The following is a 20487-nucleotide window of genomic DNA, read 5'->3' on the forward strand; positions in this document are numbered from 1 at the left end:
CACCCGGCAGGGTTGCCCTCTTTCCCCATTATTGTTCTGTCTTGCCCTGGAACCTTTAGCAGCCGTGATAAGAAAAGAGGATGATTTTCCAGGAGTGATGGCGGGAGGAGTGGCGCACAAGCTTTTGCTTTACGCAGATGATATTTTATTATTCGTCTCCGACCCCACTAGATCTATGCCTTGCCTCCACAGAATTATCAATTCCTTTTCTAAATTTTCAGGATACAGAGTTAATTGGTCTAAATCCGAAGCTTTAGCTCTGACTGCTTACTGCCCAGTAACGGCTTTTCAGCTGGGCGCCTTCCAGTGGCCCAAACAGGGCATTAAGTATTTGGGCATTTTATTCCCAGCCAATTTATGTGATTTAGTTAGAGTTAATTTTGAGCCTTTAATAAAAAGGTTTTCGAGTGATGTGGGCAGGTGGGCTTCATTACATTTATGAATTATTAATAATACAATTATTAAATTTTTTTTTTTTTTGCTTCATCATGATGGCGCGATTGATGGCTGCCTCGGTGTGGAGCTCCTCAGTTTTTTTGTTGTTTTTGTTTGTTTGTCCTGTGTTTAGTAATCTTTTTCCAGTCAGTTTTAACAGAGACGAACTGCTGAACATTCGACAGCATGTACCAGACAATCTTTTCCCGGTTTTCGAATATTCAGACGTTTTGCTAGACATTTTAGTTGGAGGTGCAGCTCTGCTGTTCAAGAGACGCAGGTGAGGGAGACGAGCAGGTGCGCTGGTCAAACTCCGTCAGCACAGATTTTGAACTGCGCTGCCGAGTATTCACTTAGCGAATCTCCGCTCTCTTCCTAACAAAACGGACGAACTACATCTCCTCACCCGCACAAACAAGGACTTTCAACCTCTGCTACCTTGTGCTGCACAGAAACCTGGCTGAGTGAAGCCATTGCAGACAGCGAGTTACATCTGCCGGGCTTCCGGCTGTTCAGAGCGGATCGCATCGCGGAGTTAACGGGGAAAACGAGAGGTGGTGGAACATGCTTTTATATCAATGAAAGTTGGTGTACAGATGTAACAATGTTGAAGAGGATGTGCTGTCCTAATTTGGAAGCGCTCTTTATTAACTGTAAGCCTTTCTTCTCGCCGTGGGAGTTTTCCTCGTTTATTCTTGGTGCGATATACACACTCACCAATGCGTGTTTGAACGCAGCGCTGCAACAGCTGGCTGATCAAATCACAGACATGGAACAACAAAACCCGGACTCAGTTATTATTATTCTTGGGGATTTTAACAAAGCAAATCTCACACGTGAACTGCCCAAATACAAACAGCATATCACATGCCCCACCAGAGACAGGAACATACTGGATCATTGTTACACAACAAAAAAGGATGCATATCACTCTGTCCCTAAAGCAGCTTTGGGACTCTCTGATCACTGTCTGGTTCATCTTCTTCCAACCTACAGGCAGAAATTAAAATCAACCAAGCCAGTAGTAAGGACTGTAAAGAGATGGACCAATGAAGCAGAGCGGGAACTACAAGCCTGCTTCAATTGCACGGATTGGAGTGTTTTTGAGGCTGCAGCCACAGACCTGGATGAGCTCACAGATACTGTTACATCATATATCAGTTTCTGTGAGGATATGTGCATTTCTACTAGGACTTATTTAAAGTTCAACAATGACAAACTCTGATGGTTTACAGCAGAGCTCAGGCAGCATCGTCAGGCCAAAGAGGATGCTTACGGGGTGGGGATAAAGGTGGCCTGACGTACAATCAGGACGGAACACACTGAACAGGGAAATCAGAGTGGCTAAAAGAAGATACTCTGAGAAGCTGAAAAACAAGTTTTCAGCTAACGACCCTGCATCAGTGTGGAGTGGCATGAAACAGCTCACAAATTACAGCACTCCTACCCCCAACCCTGTAGGGAACCAACAACTGGCTAACGACCTGAATGTGTTCTACTGCAGATTTGAAAGGCTCAATCTCACACCCCACACCCACTCTGACCTTCACTTCACACAAACACCAACACCTCCTGCAAACCCCCTCCTCCCCCCTCCTGCTACTCAACCTGCACTTAAGATCTGTGAAGATGATGTGAGCCACGTCTTTTGGAAACAAAAGACGAGGAAAGCTTCAGGCCCAGATGGTGTCTCACCAGCGTGTCTTCGATCCTGTGCTAACCAGCTGGCCCCCATCTTCACACAGATCTTCAATAGATCACTGGAGCAGTGTGAAGTCTCATGCTGCTTCAAACGCTCAATCTTTATCCCTGTCCCAAAGAAACCAAAAATCACAGGACTTAATGACTACAGACCTGTCGCTCTGACGTCTGTGGTCATGAAATCATTTGAGAGACTGGTGTTGGCCCACCTGAAGAACATCACTGGACCCTTTCTAGATCCCCTTCAATTTGCTTATCGAGCAAACAGGTCTGTGGATGATGCAGTCAACATAGGATTGCATTATATCCTGCAACATCTGGACAGACCAGGGACATATGCAAGGATCCTTTTTGTGGACTTCAGTTCAGCTTTCAACACCATCATCCCAGCTATACACCAGAATAAATTACACCAACTCTCTGTTCCCATGTCTATCTGTCAGTGGATTACCAGCTTTCTGACGGACAGGCAGCAGCTTGTGAGACAGGGGAAACACACTTCTAGCACCTGTACAATCAGCACTGGTGTCCCCCAGGGATGTGTGCTCTCCCCACTACTCTTCTCCCTCTACACCAATGACTGCATCACCAAGGACCCCTCTGTCAAGCTCCTGAAGTTTGCAGATGACACCACTGTCACTGGCCTCATCAGAGATGATGATGAGCCTGCATACAGAAGGGAGGTTGAACAGCTGGATGTCTGGTGCAGTCAAAACAACCTTGAGCTGAACACGCTCAAAACGGTGGAGATTATTGTGGACTTTAGGAGAAACACCCCAACACTGACCCCCCTCACCATTCTAAACAGCACTGTGGCAGCAGTGGAGTCATTCAGGTTCCTGGGCACTACCATCTCACAGGACCTGAAGTGGGTGACCCACATTGACTCCATTGTGAAAAAGGCCCAGCAGAGGTTGTACTTCCATCACCAGCTGAGGAAATTCAACCTGCCACAGGCGCTGCAAATACAGTTTTACTCAGCAGTCATTGAGTCTGTCCTTTGCACTTCAGTAACTGTCTGGTTTGGTTCAGCTATGAAATCAGACATCAGAAGACTACAAAGGACAGTTCGGACTGCTGAGAGGATTATTGGTTGCCCCTGCCACCACCCCCCCCTTTCAAGAACTGTACACTTCCAGAGTCAGGAAAAAGGCTGGAAAAATCACTCTGGACCCCACTCACCCTGCCCACTACCTTTTTGAACTGTTGCCTTCTGGCCGACGCTTCAGAGCTCTGAGCACCAGAACCATCAGGCACAGGAACAGTTTTTTCCCTCAGGTTATCCATCTCATGAACATGGTTCTATATTGAACAGGAAGTTCTTGCCCCTATTTCACCATTGCAAAGCCTTTCGATCAAACTAATCTGAGAAGTTAAATCACACCCCATTATCTCGCATCTGCACCTGGTTTGGACGAAAGTGTCCAGAGTGTGTAATTCGGACATTTATTTAAGTGTTGCCTCAAGCATATGGCTGAACCCAAAATTACACATTAATAAGTCCCCTTTCTGTTGGTCAGAGTGGATTGGGAGGGGGGTTACTACACTCGGTGACCTATATGAGAGTGGAGTACTGAGATCTTTTGATAATTTGGTTCAACATTTTTTAGATTCCTAGATCCCAGTTCTTTAGGTATTTACAGCAGTGCCACTTGCTCTGTACTATTTTTGGGAGTAGTGTACACCCCCCCTAAAGCAGCAGATACTCTGGAAATGGTAATTACTGCTTTTGGGAAAGGTCATGAAGCATCAGTGTATTACTCCCTGTTGATTCAGAGTCTGGGGGATGGAGCTTCATCTTCTCTCAAGAGATTATGGGAGAAGGATTTAAATCTGGTATTGGAGGAGGGAGTGTGGGCCAGAATCCTAAAAAGCATCAAGTCTGCATCTAGAGATGCAAGGGTCTGTCTGATGCAATTTTAGATTTTGCATCAGTTCTACTGGACCCCCTCTAGATTGTATAGGTTGGGTCTTAAAGACACACCCACCTGCTGGCGGTGCCAATCAGAAGACAGGGACACAATACATGTATTTTGGGGATGTGTAAAGGATCCAAGAATTTTGGTTGAGGGTTCAGAACTTTATGAGTGAGGTGTTGAACACTGAACTTTCATTTAGCCCCAGACTCTGTATCCTGGGTGATGGGATGACTCTGGACATGGGGGACAGTTATTTAAAAAGTTGGGTCCTAGCCGGAGTCATGATTGGTAAAAAAAGATCATCCTCAGGGGATGGAAGTCAGCTGGGGCACCCTCATTTAGGGAATGGTGCGAGGACATGGGCGAGGTGGCGGCGTTTGAGGAGATGTTTTTAGAAGGCTGGGGAAATGGGATTTGTTCATCAGGATGTGGGGGGGTTATTTGGCTTTTTTGGATGGTTCTCAGGGAATGGCTGTGGAGAGGGATTTGTAGTTTAGTTTGGTATGTGTTTTATTGATTTTGTTTGAATGTATAAATTGTTTTTTAAGGTATTTTTTGTATTTATTTTATTTTGATGATCTAATTGTTGGTGACCACAGTACTGCATGTTTGGGGGCGTGGGGGGGGATGGGGGGGGTGTTAATGTGAATAATTTATTTTTTATGTTGTGTTTGTATGTTTTCCTGGTAGGTGGAGGCCAAAGTCTGCACGGCACTTTGCAACACCGTGTCTCTAGCTGCATGCCCAGCAGGTCAGTTATTTGTTCAGCGATCTGTTCGGACGCATGTCCTACAGTGGGGTCACTCATCTAACATCACTTGTCATCCTGGGGTGACTCGTACCCAGACGCTCATCAGACAACGATTCTGATGGCCATCACTAGTGCAGGATGTATATCGCTTCGTTGCAGCTTGCCCCATTTACGTGACTAACAAAACATCCTGTGAACCCCTAGCCGGACTCCTCCAACCGCTGCCGGTCCCTTCGAGACCCTGGTCATACATAGCCATGGATTTTGTAATCCCCCCCTCCCATGGCAACACATGGCAAAATTCTTTTGACTGTAGTGGACCAGTTCTCGAAGGTGGCTCACATTATTCCCCTCCCCAAAGTACCTTCAGCGAGGGAGACAGCGATAGCAGTCGTTAATCACGTCTTCCGCATTCATGGCCTCCCGGTTGATGTGGTTTCTGACAGAGGCCCCCAATTTGTGTCATGTTTTTGGGCAGAGTTCTGCCGACAGCTGGGGGCTATAGTGAGTGTATCCTCTGGGTTCCATCCCCAAACAAATGGGCAAGCTTAGCAGGCGAATCAGGAGCTGGAGAAAGCTCTGCGTCCTGTAATCCGTCTTCTTGGAGTGATCATTTAGTCTGGGTCGAGTACACCCATAACTCCTTGCAGTCGTCATCTACGGGGTTATTGTCCTTCCATTGTAGCCTCGGTTACCAGCCCCCTCTGTTCCCGCACAAGAACCCGACCTCCAGGTTCCATCTATTCACAACTTTTTGCAGAGTGCCGACACACCTGTAAAGCCGCCATAGAAGCCCTCATACGGAATAGCACTAGCGTTAAGAGGTCTACGGACAGGCACTGTGTTAAGATCCCAACTTAAGTGTGTGGGCAGAAGGTTTGATTGTCCTCTAAGGACATCCCTCTCTGACTCCCCTCACATAAGCTGGTTCCCAGGTTTATCAGACCCATCGCCAAGGTCATTAGCCCGGTGGTGGTAAGTAATCAAACTTCAACCCCAATTCCGAAAAAGTTGGGACAGTATGAAAAATGCTAATAAAAACTAAAAGGGATGATTTGTAAATTATATTCACCCTTTTCTATATTGAAAGCTCTACAACTACACATTATATGATGTTTTTCCTTGTGAATTTCATTGTTTTTTTTAAATTTACAGTAATTTCAAATCAGATGATTGCAACATGCTCCAAAAAAGTTGTGTCAGTCGAGTGTTTACCACTGTGTAACATCACCATTTCTTCTCAATTGGAGATGGTCAGGAATGCAGGCAGGTCAATCAAGCACCCACACACTCTGCTTCACAGCCATGCACTTGTAATCTGGGCAGTATGTGGTTTGAAGTTGTCCTGCTGGAAAATGCAGGGATGTCCCTGGAAAAGACACATGCAAGCTGGATGGCAGTATATGTTGCTCCAAAATTTGTACATATCTGTCTGCATTCATGGTGTTCTCACAGATGTGCAAGTTACCCATGCCATGGGCACCGACACACCCCTGACCCATACAGACACTGGCTTTTGGACCTGATGTTGATAACAGCTTGGACTCTTCAGGCCAAAAAAAAACACAAACACTGTTCTATTTTCCATCTAAGATGAGAACGAGCCCAGAAAAGTTGGCAGAGCTTCTGGACAGTGTTGATGTAGGGCTTCTGCTTTGCACAGTATAACTTGCATCTGTGGATGCAGCGGCGAGTGGTGTTGACTAACAAATGTTTACTAAAGTTATCCCAAGCCCATGTTCATGATATCCATTACAGATGAAGGATGTTTTTTAAGTCAGTGAAGTCTGACAGATCAGAGATCACGCAAATTCAGAAGTAGTTTTCGTTTTGCCCTTTACGCACTGAGATTTAACCATATTCCTTGAATCTTTTAACTATATTGTGCACTGTAGAGGGTGAAATGCCCAAAATCCTTCCAATTTGTCTTTGGGGAACATTGTTCTCAAAGTGTTGGATCATTTGCTGAAGAGTCTGTTGGCAAATCGAAGTCTCGAATGATCCTTGCTCTTGAAGGACTAGGCTGTTTTTGGAGGCTCCTCATATACTATGACACGACTGCCTCACCTGTTTAACATCTCCGGTTTCACATCACCTTGTTATTTTAACTCATAAAATTTTTATTAGTCTTAAATTGCCCCATCTCAAATTTTTGGAGCGTGTTGCAATCATCTGATTTGAAATTACTGTACATTTTTAAAAAACAATGAAATTCACAAGGAAAAACATCATATAATGTGTAGTTGTAGTGCTTTCAATATAGCAAAGGGTGAATATAATTTACAAATCACTCCTTTTTGTTTTTATTAGAATTTTTCATACTGTCCCAACTTTTTCGGAATTGGGGTTGTACCTCCTCACCTCAAACGTATCCTTCCGGTTTTTTGCGTTTTTAAAATCAAACCCATTTTACGTTCTGTTACATCCCGCCACTCCCGTCCCCCCTCCTCTGCGTCTTATTGATGGCTGTCCAGCATACACGGTCAGGAGACTGATCGATGTTAGGCAGAGGGGCAGAGGGTTCCAGTACCTGGTCGACTGGGAGGGCTATGGACCTGAGGAGAGTTGTTGGGGGGGGGGGTGTTACTGTCACAGTTCTGGTAAGCCCGCAGGTCTGTTTTGTTTTGTTATTTTCTCTCCCTCGTGTTTCGCAGGCACGCTTGACTGGTATGATCAGCGTTTCCATGGGAACATTCATTGTTCTCAGGGCGGTGCCGATCATGCCACTGATTGCTTGTCGAGCAACACCTGTTCCAGCCTGACTGCACTCCATAAATATGCCCTCATGTTTCTCTGTTTCTTTCCCAGATTATTATGCTAAGTTGAGTACTAACTTCACTCTCCTTGTCTAGCTGGTCCTGTCTTGTCACTCTGTTGCCCATTTTGTTCGGGTTGTGGTTTGCCTTCCAGTCTTCGCTGAGTTTAGCCCGGCAATCCACAAAGGAATTACACTTTATGTCCGCGTGCTGGGATCTCCACTTCTGCTGTTGCTCGCATTGTCCACTGGACATCTCTCTCATCGTCAAGCTTCTACGGAGGATTCTGCTAAGCTCCTCCTGACTTCCAAGACACACACACTCCACTGACAAACACACTACTTTCTACTCTGCGCAGTGACGCATTACTGACTTTATTAATAAATATCTTTGGAACTGTTACCTCTGCTTCTGGGTCATTCTGTCCAGCACCTACACGTTACAGTTACATGATGCAAAGACATTCATGCATTTTTGTGTGTGGCTTAAGTGTTCTAAAACTTTTTGGAGGCCACTACAAGTGCAGATATTGATAATATTTCCTTTATATTAGAACACAACTACATATATACAGCAACTGAGGGGTAAGCTAGAGAAAAGTGATCAAAGAACATCACAAATCATCTTGATCTTTTTTTTTTAAACTTGGTTATGAGCTGGGACATGTCATTTGTTAGATGAGGTCAGAGAGGAAAGATGCATCTATATGGTGTTATTGAGTAAGACTAACATGGTACTCTGCTCTTCAAAAGTGCTTTCAGCCAGATTTGCAGATGACTTGAATGAAAGGGAGAGAACGCTAGTGAGCTGAAAGAGGAACAAGGGGTAACACTCTGTGTGTGCATTTCCTCTGTTGATACAACCACGCATAGAGAAACCAGACAGCGTGTTAGAGCTGACATGTGTAGGCAAAACGCCGCCACCTTCCTGTCTATTGGACCTTTTAACCCCTAACACAGCTACAGATCGCAAGTGAGCTTAAGGCCACGAGGGTTTTTTGATGCATTTTTTTCTCTTTCCTCACCGTCTGTCAGTGGAAACAGCTATTGTGTTTCTAGGCTCAGCATACAGATCAGCAGTCACATCTTGAGCTGAAGAATTTGACTGCACAGTTTACGTCATTACTACGTTAGCGATTGCTTTTTGATGTGCTAAACTAGAAGAGGACTGATATGGCCTAAGTCATTACAAAACAGAAAAAAAGTATAAAAGGTGAATTTATGAGGTTTAATTTGGGGAGGTGGCTGGATACTGTCAGTCTTTTGAGTTGTTACTCTGACAAAAGAATGGAAAAATCATATGGGGAAAGTGAAGAAAGATGTGTCTTTGAAGATACATAGCTTAAAGGAATGTATAGGGTTCAGCGCAAGATGGTACTCTACAGCATATCACAGATTCTGTCACCACAGAATAAAATTTTGTCTCGCCCCTTTATTCATAAAAACAAACAAAAATCTTGTTTACATTACTGCACTTTGCAATGAAAGTCCATTGCTACACAATCTCTCAACTGTCCTCAATATCAATTTCATTTAAAATGTTAAACATGTGACCCCAAATAGAAAAAATTCTTCATTTTGAGAGGCCAACCGATTAAATGTAAACTATTAGTTGCCAAAAAAACAACAGTAGTCTCATGACCACTCATAATAATTTGTTCAAGATGGCAAAATCGAAAAATTATTGTATGGATGTTCATATAAAATAATATGATCATTTTTCCCCATAGAAACCAACCAATCAACAACCAAAATTTCAAATCGGTACAATGCAGTCATCAAATTTTAGCTAGCATCCTAGTCAACACTTCATTTTAAGAAAGGAAACACCAGTGACCAAATTTTGATACAAATTCCATATTTATGCTATGAAAATGACTGATGTCAGTGTGATACACCCTTTTCTCATTCCAAACCCTGCTGTCTTTTTTCTGTGGTACACAAAAGTTCTTTTCTCATTAAAATCATGGTTGGTTTAGGGTTTGGGGTTAAACTTAGAAAAACGCTCGTTCACAAGCCCAATATTTCTCTAGTGCCTGACCGATATATCGGTATCGGTGTATATTTTACCGATATGCGCCGATATGAAAACTTTTTCAGAACATATAATGCAGAAAACAATACTTTAGAATTGGTGTCATAGCGTAGTTTGTCCAGCACGCTCCAACATTGTTTACAGAGCTGAACTGACAGTGGTTCTGCAGACAGGGCGGAGTTCAGCGGTGTCATCACGGGAAGTTGTTAACTAGTCTGTTAAATACATACTGGAAACTTAATAAACAATGACCCCATCATTTTCAATATAACGTTAACCTTGTCCCTGACAACCATGTCACTCATGTCTGTTTGCTGTTAGCCAGCTATAGTTTGTCAGTGCAGTCAGTAATGTAGCAGATTGAAAGATAAACATCAGAGCATCTTTTTGCAGCTGAGCAGACAATGGTGCAGTGGTGGATTTTGTCTGTTGAGTGTTGATTTCACACTATGTTATTACCTAGTTGGTCAGACACAATGCTGGAGAGTAAAATAAACAACGTCCGTCTTTTACTCTCTGTGACAACAAGCTTATAGTTAACTAGCTAATCACGTAGCTACTTTCATTGTTGTCAGCTGAGTGGAAGCTAATGTGTAAACATGTATTCACCAAACTATTTAATTTAGGATTCACAGTTTGGTACCCCCTTCAACCGAACAATTCCAGTCGTGTCATTTATAAAATTTAATATTTAAAAGTCTGGTTTTCCACTGCTGAAAGTTTTTCCTGAACTTGTATAGCAGAATACAGTGTAACATGGCTGCCGCTGTTTATCTTGACTCGGCAGTATTAATATAGTCAGCATTTGACTGATACTAAACTGTACTACTGATGTTTGTTTAGCTATTTATTTTATTTTTTAAATAAAGAATAAATAAAAATAAAATAAATAGCTAAATAAACATCAGTACTCTATGTCTAGTATCAGTCAAATGCTGACCATTAAAATAAAGAATAAAGAATAAATAAAGGTCAGCATTTGACTGATACTAAACAGTACTGATGTTTATTTAACTATTTGTTTTATTTTTATTTATTCTTTATTTTAATGGTCAGCATTTGACTGATACTAAACATACAGTACTGATGTTTATTTAGCTATTTATTTTATTTTTATTTATTCTTTATTTTAATGGTCAACATTTGAATGATACTAAACAGTACTAATGTTTATTTAGCTATTTATTTTATTTTATTTATTCTTTATTTTAATGGTCAGCATTTGACTGATACTAAACATACAGTACTGATGTTTATTAAGCTATTTATTGCATTTTGATTTATTCTTTATTTTCTCAGTGTTCATTTCTAGAATTTGTTGACAATGTATAATGTCAAATATTCTTTGATAAAAATATTTGTTTAAGAAAGCAGCCTTCTATGTACCTTTGCATAGTCATATCGGTGCAAAATCTGTGAAAAATCCACACAGAAAATGTCTGTTTTCATTTCAGCTCAAAAATTAAATATATCGGCCACCATATCGGCAATCGGTGAATCTTTCCTCTCTAAAATTGGTATCGGTCTGAAAAATCCCATTACAGTCGGGCTCTATATTTCTCTTCCTTCTGTAGTAAAGAACAGTATGTTTTTTTCTATTGGTAATGTTATGGTTTGGGTATGGGTATAGGTTTAGACTTCATGGTAACATTTAGGTTTGGATTTTGAATTAAACTTTGAAAAAAATTTGCATTTCATCATTTGTTGGTGCTCTAGTAAAGTCGTACGTTTTGGTACGAGTCAACTTGTATGATTTCTTGCGATTTCACCATCTCGTACTATTATTACAATTTATCATGAGACTGGGTTGAAAAAACAAGAAGATGCAACACAACAATAAATGTTTTCAAGAAGCATCCAACATGTTTTATATTTTCCAGATTTCATGTTTGGGTATTTATTTATTTGTTTATTTATTAAATTACACAAGTTAAAAAAGCCAATTAAAGACCCTCTACAATGCAATAAATGTGCCAATTTATTTAATAAACCATCAACCTTTTTCATATGGCTGACAGCAGATGCTTTTAATTTAATCAATAATCGCCAGCCAGTACATGCATTTCTGCAAAATATATTAGTAGATTAGACTGCTTTTCTCTTTTTTTTTTTTGTGGCTAACAAAAACAACACATTCAAGCAATTCGTTGAAATTAATCAACGAAAAGTCACTGTCACGGTGTTCAATTAGGGTTAACACATAAAAACTGCTGGACCCCTAGAGAGTAAATAGTGTCAGTCAGTCTCTCCAGAGCACTGATATCTTTCCTCAAGCCAAAACAAACAGTTCATCAACGAGGGGCCATTTTCCTGTCATGGAGAATCAGAGATTTTTTCTGTCTAGTTTTATTTTATTTTATTTTTTATACAGAGGCTAATTAGTCCCATGAGGTCCATAGACGCATTCAAGTTTACCTCACTGGTGAAAAACCTTATTTTGTCCTTAATCTAGAACCCTGACTGATTATGAATTTATCCAGATAATATTCATAATGTTCAGCAGAATTTGTACATGTAGTTTCTGATTAGAAATGGTATCAAATACAAAGCAGGCAAGGGGGATCACTTCCATGTTATCTGAATGAAACATCCTGGATGTTTGGGGGAAAAAAAATACAAAATGCTGACGGTGAAGAAATCAAAGCTCCCTTGGCTATGCTGTAATCACAACAGGGGGTTGCTTTTTTTATACCAATTTTTTTTTTTTTTTTTTTTTCAAAAAACCACAGCAGCAACTTTGGTCAGTATAATTGCTTTTTTGGCTCTGTGTGATAATGGCAATGTGATCCCCCAAGACATATCTAAGACCATTTAAACATTCCAAGCTCACAAAACAAAATAACATTTCTTGCTCTCCCAGCATGAGCTTGCCAATGAAATCAAGAGCTTTTTTTGTCAAGGAGATAAGCCTCTTGCAAATGATATATCAGTAAGGCAACTGACCAGTCAATTGAGAAAGAATGTTTCCAATGGCTTGAAACATTTCCCAAGTTTCGGCGCCTGAGCCAAGCTAAATTACTTGGAAATTTGCTATTTCATCCTCTAAGCTCCTGGTGTGGCTGTTGAGGAAAACCCCACCAGGCTTAGCCGCCTCAAATGGCCATATTTCAAACCAACCAAGACATATAATATTGGACTTTGATGATCTTCCTTTTCAAACAAATGACAGAACATGGTGAAAAGTGCTTGTGTGCTTTGACAATATAATTCAGACATTAAAAAAATGATGCAACAGCCAAATTTATTACGCTAACTGAAGGACTTCCTTTTTTCTTCTCTTCATCTGTGTTATATAACCAACCATTAAATATGTCAGATTACAACACATTAATGATGGCAGCTCTGTAGGAAGGGGAGAATAAAACATTTGCCTTCTAGTATTGGTAATAACAACCCCGTTACCTTTGCACAACTAAAAGGCAGGAAGCAAGAGCAGGTGGATGAGAGAGCACGAACGCTTTCTTTTATGCTATACACACTGTCTCCTTTCTCTGGAGACTGAATGCACGTCTGCCCTTACCTTCTAACCTTCTTTTTATTTCTCTCTGCCTTGCAAAGCTTCTTGCCTGCATAATGGGTATTAGGGAAGGAGAGACGCCCCTGGGGAACAGTTCTTTCACACACACATACACACACGCCAACCTGTTTATCAAGGCACATACCTTTCATTGTCCCAAACGGACAGACTTTATTATGTTATAATATGCATGGCAGAGAAGGTCTACGATAAAACTTTACTCCAAGTCTACGTCACATGTTTGGCAAGAGAGTATAGATAGTGAGATAGGCCTGTGTAATGTTAAAGAAAACCTGCCCTGGAGCATGATGGAGGCTGCACTGTGCTTATGGTGATTCAGGCTTTCATCATTCAATGTGATACAGGGATTTTTTTTTCCCTGCACACACCAAAGATCTTTCTGTTCAAGACAAACACCATGGAATTGATAAAATAGTTTTTAGTGAGCACCAAAGCTTATCTTTTGGCATACTTTTCCAGTGGACAAAAAAAAAACTCTAACATAAACATTATTTATGTTAGAGAACAGTACAAAAATCTTAAAACCTCATAACCTCATATGGGATCAAAACCAAAAGAAAATCATAAACCTCACATGGGATCTTTGGTGATACTTTGCTGCAATCCAAGAATTAAGAGTTTTTAAAAGTTGTATTCATCATATGGAAACTGAATCTGCTCTGCTGCTAAATTAATTATACAAGGGGAAAAACTTCAGATGACCAAAACAAACCCATTGAACACGGTCCAATGCCCGAGTCCCACTTATGACACATTCCCCTTGTCACTACCATGGCGATCAATTTACAGTGTACATAATTGTAGGGAGCATCCCCATGAAGAACTCAGAGGGAATTTACTTTGCTGATGATTTATAAGGATCACCCCTGTTTCACATTGAATCTGTGACCTTTGGCACACCAGACACTTTGCCATTAGGCTACCACCAGGCATACACTAGAAGCCTAGGCTGTATGGGGTCAAACAGGGAGCACACAAAAGACTGCACTCAACTGTAAAAGGCCAGCCATAATCGCTCAAGCCACTGGGCATGATGATGCCCTCTTACATGCTATCTCTAATTTCAATGATGTACATCGGCTGGACAGGTGGCCAGTCAACCAGTCTTTGGCTTCCCTGTCAAAACCACGGCTGTTCAGGTCCACTGGAAAGCCCCCAAATAAACAGTCTGCCATGCCACCTCGCCCCCCCAAAAAAGGAAGAGAAAAAAAAAATCCCAGCCAGGGGATGTCTGTCACCTACTTGGCTGGCTGTGTACAAAGATTACAAAAGGTAGCAAAAACTCTGTCAAGGCAAGTCTTTATCATTTAATCAAAATTGCATTTTGTTTGCAAGCTAGCACGTGTATAATCGTTAAAAAAGTAATAAAATAAAAAAAAGTAATAATTTAAAAAAAAGGCCCATATGCAAGCGTTGGTGGGTATCGTTTTACAAAACTGAAAACATCTCAAAATTCTTTCTAAATAAATCACGATCTGTCAAAAAACACTCATTATGCGATTATCTCCGGATTCTCTGCGCGTTACACAACGTAATATTTCAGAGAAATCTACGTAATAATTAAGAGAACGTTATTTGCTTGATAGGTATCATTTCTGACATTTCACAAACCCGAAATATCTCAAAATAGTTTTTTTTTTCCCTAAACAACATTCTCAATGGGATGATCCCACGCGCTACACTAAGTAATATTTCAGAGAACTCTACGTAATAATAAAGTGAACGTTCATTGCTTGGTAGGCATCACTTCACAAAACCGAAATATTTCAAAATGTATTCTTCCCAAATAAAATCGCGTTCTGGTAGAACATTCTCGCTGAGATGATATCCGCGTGCTACACTGCGTAATTCAGCGAACGTTCTTTGCGGGGTGGGAAATACTGAATGAAAAAACAGACTCGTGGAATGAGTCTGTACAGTAGTGTCTTCCGTACAGGCTATGGGCTGAATATCTCTGAGCGTCCATAATCTCACACATTGTTCTCTATTGCCAAAGAGCGGTACAACCAAAACACTGCTGTGCGAGAGTTTAATTCACAAAAAGACTCCGATTGCTAAACGTTTCCGTGCTTCTTTTTTACAGCTGGTGAGCTTTAATGTCCTTAGTTGCACTTAGCATTAAATACTAATTTGTCTGCACCGAGAGGGCGACTGACTGGAGAGACAGCGGCTCTGTTTGGTAAACAACACTTCACGATCGAGCACGCGCGGATGTTTCCCCGCAGACAATCAATAAAATACATCTAACCATAGACAGAGCAACAAAAGCACACATTCAGTGTAGAGGCGTTTTCCAATCTAATCCCAAACGAAACCAAGAATGAAACAAAGCCACTGTTTCTATGCACTAACAGAACCATTAAATGAGCCTCTGCTGCACCATGTGTCGGGCCACTATGTTTGGGGACAATTCGTTTATGGGGGGTTCCCGTTAGTTGGTTATTAAAAAAAAATAAAAAAAATAAAAAAACAGTAATGTTTTGAGTTGTTGTGTGGTTAGAAAGGCAATACAAAAAGATCTGGCAGGCTAACTGTTAGCTGGCTAGCCATCAACTCCCCATTGCAGGCGCACCGTCCGCGATGGGCTCAAATCAACAACCCACAACTCATCAAGACATTAAATACTAGTGACCTTTATAAAGTTTATATTTATAAAAGCATTATATGTGTGCTTTATGTTATTAATTGCCTATCTTGTTTATAATGTTTTTGTTTTATTTGTAGTTTATTCATACTTTATTATATAATCTTAAATGTTTATAATTGTACAGATTTAATAATAATGATGTTTATTGAATACAAACAACAACTCCACAACACACACGCGCACACTATAGCAGAGCACTATATATATATATATATATATATATATATATATATATATATATATATATATATAGTTTTTATATTTTTTTACATACACACTCCACATGCTCTTATTAAGAGCTCGAGCGTCGGAGTTAACAGTATAGAGTCAGTTGGCATGCGTAATGTAAAGGCAAACCGCGAGCTTTGCACTAGATCGAATAATTTAAATAAAAGCAGCTGAACTCCTGGAGCAGCAGCACCAGTGCAGAATCTCAGACTTACCCTGTCACAACAGGCGCCATCTTCCACAAACTCTCACCAAAACTCCAAGACTCGCGAGATCTTCTCTCCCAAACCCTACCAGCCGCCGAGACAACACAAGCAGACTGGAGGTTGAGGAGAGAGGGAGAGAGAGAAAGGGGGCGGGTGACGAGGACAGTGGAAGGGGGGCAGGCTGGGTGAAAGAAAAGGGCAGACACCACAACAACAGGCGTGGGAAACTCAACAGATCTCGCGAGAGATGGAAAACTCTCACCATACGACCGAGTGAGCGACGCTCGTGTCATCGCGAGATTGGCGTGATGCGCTTTTGGATGGATGTTTTACAGTGCAGAAACAGAAACTCCCAGATGTTTACCCGTTTATAAATTACCTCTCTGGACGAACTTGGCAAGAAATTTGGTCGTGGAAGCTTGAGATTTCCCAGGCTCCAGTCTGATAAGCTTTGCTCACAAGATACGTAGTGGTGAAGTCTGCTGTCAAACCATTACTTTTCATATATAAACAATGGTGTGCAGAAACACACGAGTTGCCACAAAATATGTATTCTAAAAATAGCTATTAAATACATATAAACACCACAAATCAGAAACCATAGCAGGTTAATTGTGGCTCCTGTATTTCCTGTTGAAAAGACCAGCTTATACCAGTAGGCAAAAAAATGGATAAAGTAGGACACTTGTTAGAAAATGTACTTTTCCTGGCATTTTTAATTAGGATTCGAATACCATATAACACTGCATCTTTAAAACTTAGGATGTACCCCTCCTTAGTCAAAAGCTTAAATTAAAGGAATAGTTCACCCAAACATGAAAATGATCATGCCATCCCAGATGTATATGATTTTCTTTTTTCTGTTGATCAAGATTTTTTAGAAAAATGTTTCTGCTCAGGTAGTCCATTCAATGCAAGTCAACAGGGTTTAAAACTTTAAAGCTCCAAAAGGCACATAAAGGCAGCATTAAAGTAATCCATAAAACTCCAGTGGTTAAATCCATGTCTTCAGAAGTGATATGATAGGTGTGGGTGAGAAACAAATCAATATTCAAGTCCTTTTTACTATAAATTCCCCACCCTATGCATGTGTCGATATCCATGAAGAATGTGAATCACCAAAAACACAAGAAGAACTCTTAGGAGAGAAGAGCATTCAGGAGGGCTGTTTGAATGTGGACACTTATAGTAAAAAAGGACTTCAACGTTGATCTTTTTTCACCCACACCTATCATATCACTTCTGAAGACATGGATTTAACCACTGTTGTATGGATTAGTTTATGCTGCCTTTATGTGCTTTTTGAGCTTCAAAGTTTTGGACCTTATTGACTTGCACTGTACGGACCTACAGAGCTGAGATATTCTTCTAAAAATCTTTGATTGTGTTCAGAAGAAGAAAGAAAATCACACATATATTGGATGTTACGTGAAGCTTACTGGAAGTGTTGGATTATAGTTAAAAAGTACTTAAATATTGATCTTTTTTTTCGCACCAAAAGCAATCGTATCACTTTAGAAGACATTAATTTAACTGCTGGCGTCGTATCAATGACGTTTATGCTGACTGTCAGTGATTTTTGGAGCTTCAAAGGTCTGATCACCATCCACTTGCATTTTAAGGAGCTACTGAGCTGAGATATATTTTTCTATTTTTCTTCAAATGTGTTCTGCTGAAGAAAGAAAGTCATACACACCTGGGATATCATGATGGTGAGTAAACGATGAGAGAATTTTCATTTTTAGATGAACTAACGCTTTAATAAGATTTAACTTAATTTAGGTGTCATTTGTGGCCTAAGTTCACTGTTCAAGATGAATAAATAGCCACTTGACTCTCTAGATTCTGGAATCTTACACCTGACCCCTGACTGGCATTAATCCATGTTTCCAATCCTTGGGCTGTATTATGCATTTTTATTTGTGCTTCATATGTATGTCTTAGAAGAAAGTGACGCAGGGAAAAAATGGAGAGTTCAAATGGACTGAAAGGAAAAGGAGTGTAGTAAAGAGAATGTGAGAAGGAAGATAGTAAGAAAGAGTGCTAGGATTGGTGAATGATAGGGAGAAAGACCATTTTAGAATGAAAAAACAAACAAACAAACAGCTTTCACATGATTTGGCTCAGTGCCTGCAGCCTAAGGATTCAGTGGCCTCCTGCACTAAAGCCATTTTTCCATTACTTTCCTCCAGCTTTTTACAATCTGAGAAAGTAACCTCCAGTTACTCTTAGAGTTTTATAATAACTGTAAAGTTTCAGAAATCTTTTACAGATGAAACCAGTAAATGACTATATAAATGCAAGTGTTTGAGCGCTTCCCAAAGAAAATCACAACCGTTGTAAGAAAAGCCTCAAGATATGTAAAATGATGATGGGGGCGAGTGTTTTCAAGTTTAACTATTGGTTTTAAACTTTGACCCCGAAGTGTAATAAAACTAATAACATGTTTTATGGATAAACACAAATATGATTTAATGTTTCCTTTAGGAATTCCCCATAACGCTTTTCTTTTCCTGTACACAATACAGATTGTCCAGAATGCCTGTGAGTTTGTTGGAAAAGTGTTTGAGAACTTGCCAAACTTTGCCTTAAGTAACAACTATTTTTCTCATTGCTTTTAAAACATAATTCATTTTAATATCACTATATTCTCTTTCACTACATATTGCTTTGGTTCATGAAGTCACTCCTTTTTCTCTAACTTTCACCTTACCCCCATATACCTTTTTTTCCCTCCTTCTCTATCCCTCCCTCTCCAATATTGTTCTCTCATCTGTCTTACAGGTGATTATTTTTAATGAAAGAGACCCATCTCAGGAGCTCAGTGAAGCAGACAGCATGTTGGTGACTGCCTTTGTATTTTGCCAAGAGAAAGACTGGTCTCAAAAGGCAGGTCTCAACCAGATACACTTTTTATTTTAGCCATAGACCTAAATAGTGTGTGGAGTAGGACCTGTGATGCTCATACAGCACCTTACAGATATTTGATGTTCATTTTGTACATACTTACAATGGAAACAGCCCTCTGAGTAGCCACTGAGAAGTGTGAAAGTTGATAGGAGAGTCAAATTCAGCTCTCTCAATGTGAGTAATGTGGATAGCCACATTCTTAATGTGGAGAGGGACATCGTTCACACACCAAAAGTTATAATATTTCTTTTGGGCACTATTCATATTATTCAAAGATTGACATGTGATTGCACATGCATCAAGATAAAAATCACCAACATCTCAAGGGTGAGGGATCTGATACCCTGAGATCAGACAATATTCCTGTGTCTGATAATGAATGCCAACAGGCATCACAAGACACCACTGACATTTTGCTAGGCAGGAATGACTGAAGTTCAAGCAGTCAGCTGTATGAGTGCATACGCCTTGGGGGAGCACACACACCACAAAGCACAAGGGAAAAACCTACTGAAATAGGCAGTCTTCTTCAAAATACCCTGTGTCACTGGCCTTACAGACAGCTATGGCCCAAATCACTTTTTCTCTGTCTTTATTGTGAGATTCAAATGGAAAATTCATTGTAGTTGGTCCGAGAACAGCTTAAAAACAGTTTAGTGAGTCTCAGATGAAATTAAAAGATGAGTTTAAGGTTGTGGGTTTTGAGTGATGTCCCCAAGCGCACATCCATGAATGTAAATTTGGAATGTTACTTCTTTTAGTGGGAGTACATGAGCATGCGAGGAGAATTGGAGAATACACAAATCATAATCCTATTTTATGGATGCCCAACATTTCAAAACGTCTTATGAAACCAGAAAAAAATAAAGTGACAATTATAAAAGCCCATAACTACAAGTGCATTAAGTCTGGTTTTCCACTTTTAGTCACAGAGGATATAACCCAGTTAGTTTAGAGACTGTAGTCTCGAGTTTTGTCTGAGAAAGACAGTTGATTAAAAATATATGATTGTGGTTGGTCTCCCAACAATTCTACCCAAAGCTAATTTTAGAGTATTCAACATTTGCCCTGGGCTGCTGGCACTGATGCACAAACCAGTGACTCCACTGAGAAATCAAAAATGAGATGCTCCTTAAAATAATGTGGCAAAGAGAAGATGGGCAAGGCCAATTTGCAAGCTTATTATTTGATCAAAAAGGGGTCAGCGACCATGGTAACAGTTGGACATGGTTTGATGATGTTGGTTTGAATGTGAAATGCGAACATTTTAAGCACATGGAGACATGAAATTCTGTGCTTATACACTGGATACTGTGAAAAATGTCATGGCATTTTAGCCTTCATCTATAAAGTACATGGATT

At 40.4% G+C, this 20487-nt stretch overlaps 1 protein-coding gene across 5 annotated transcripts in view; it reads right to left on the minus strand.

The window, feature by feature from the left end:
* LOC127448272 (recombining binding protein suppressor of hairless-like) overlaps positions 1 to 20487 on the minus strand; it is an 86107-nt gene that overhangs the window by 62398 nt on the left and 3222 nt on the right. Inside the window, exon 1 of one of the 5 annotated variants that reach the window (XM_051710687.1) lies at positions 16225 to 16347. The exons of 3 other annotated variants lie outside the window; for them this stretch is intronic. In XM_051710687.1, coding sequence (XP_051566647.1) covers positions 16225 to 16244 — 20 coding nt within the window. In that variant the 5' untranslated portion in view covers positions 16245 to 16347. Of the gene's footprint in view, positions 1 to 16224; positions 16348 to 20487 lie in introns of those variants that run through there. One more of the 5 variants, XM_051710692.1, reaches the window with a different exon arrangement.

This window comes from Myxocyprinus asiaticus, chromosome 1, assembly GCF_019703515.2.
Source record: "Myxocyprinus asiaticus isolate MX2 ecotype Aquarium Trade chromosome 1, UBuf_Myxa_2, whole genome shotgun sequence".
NCBI lineage: Eukaryota > Metazoa > Chordata > Actinopteri > Cypriniformes > Catostomidae > Myxocyprinus > Myxocyprinus asiaticus.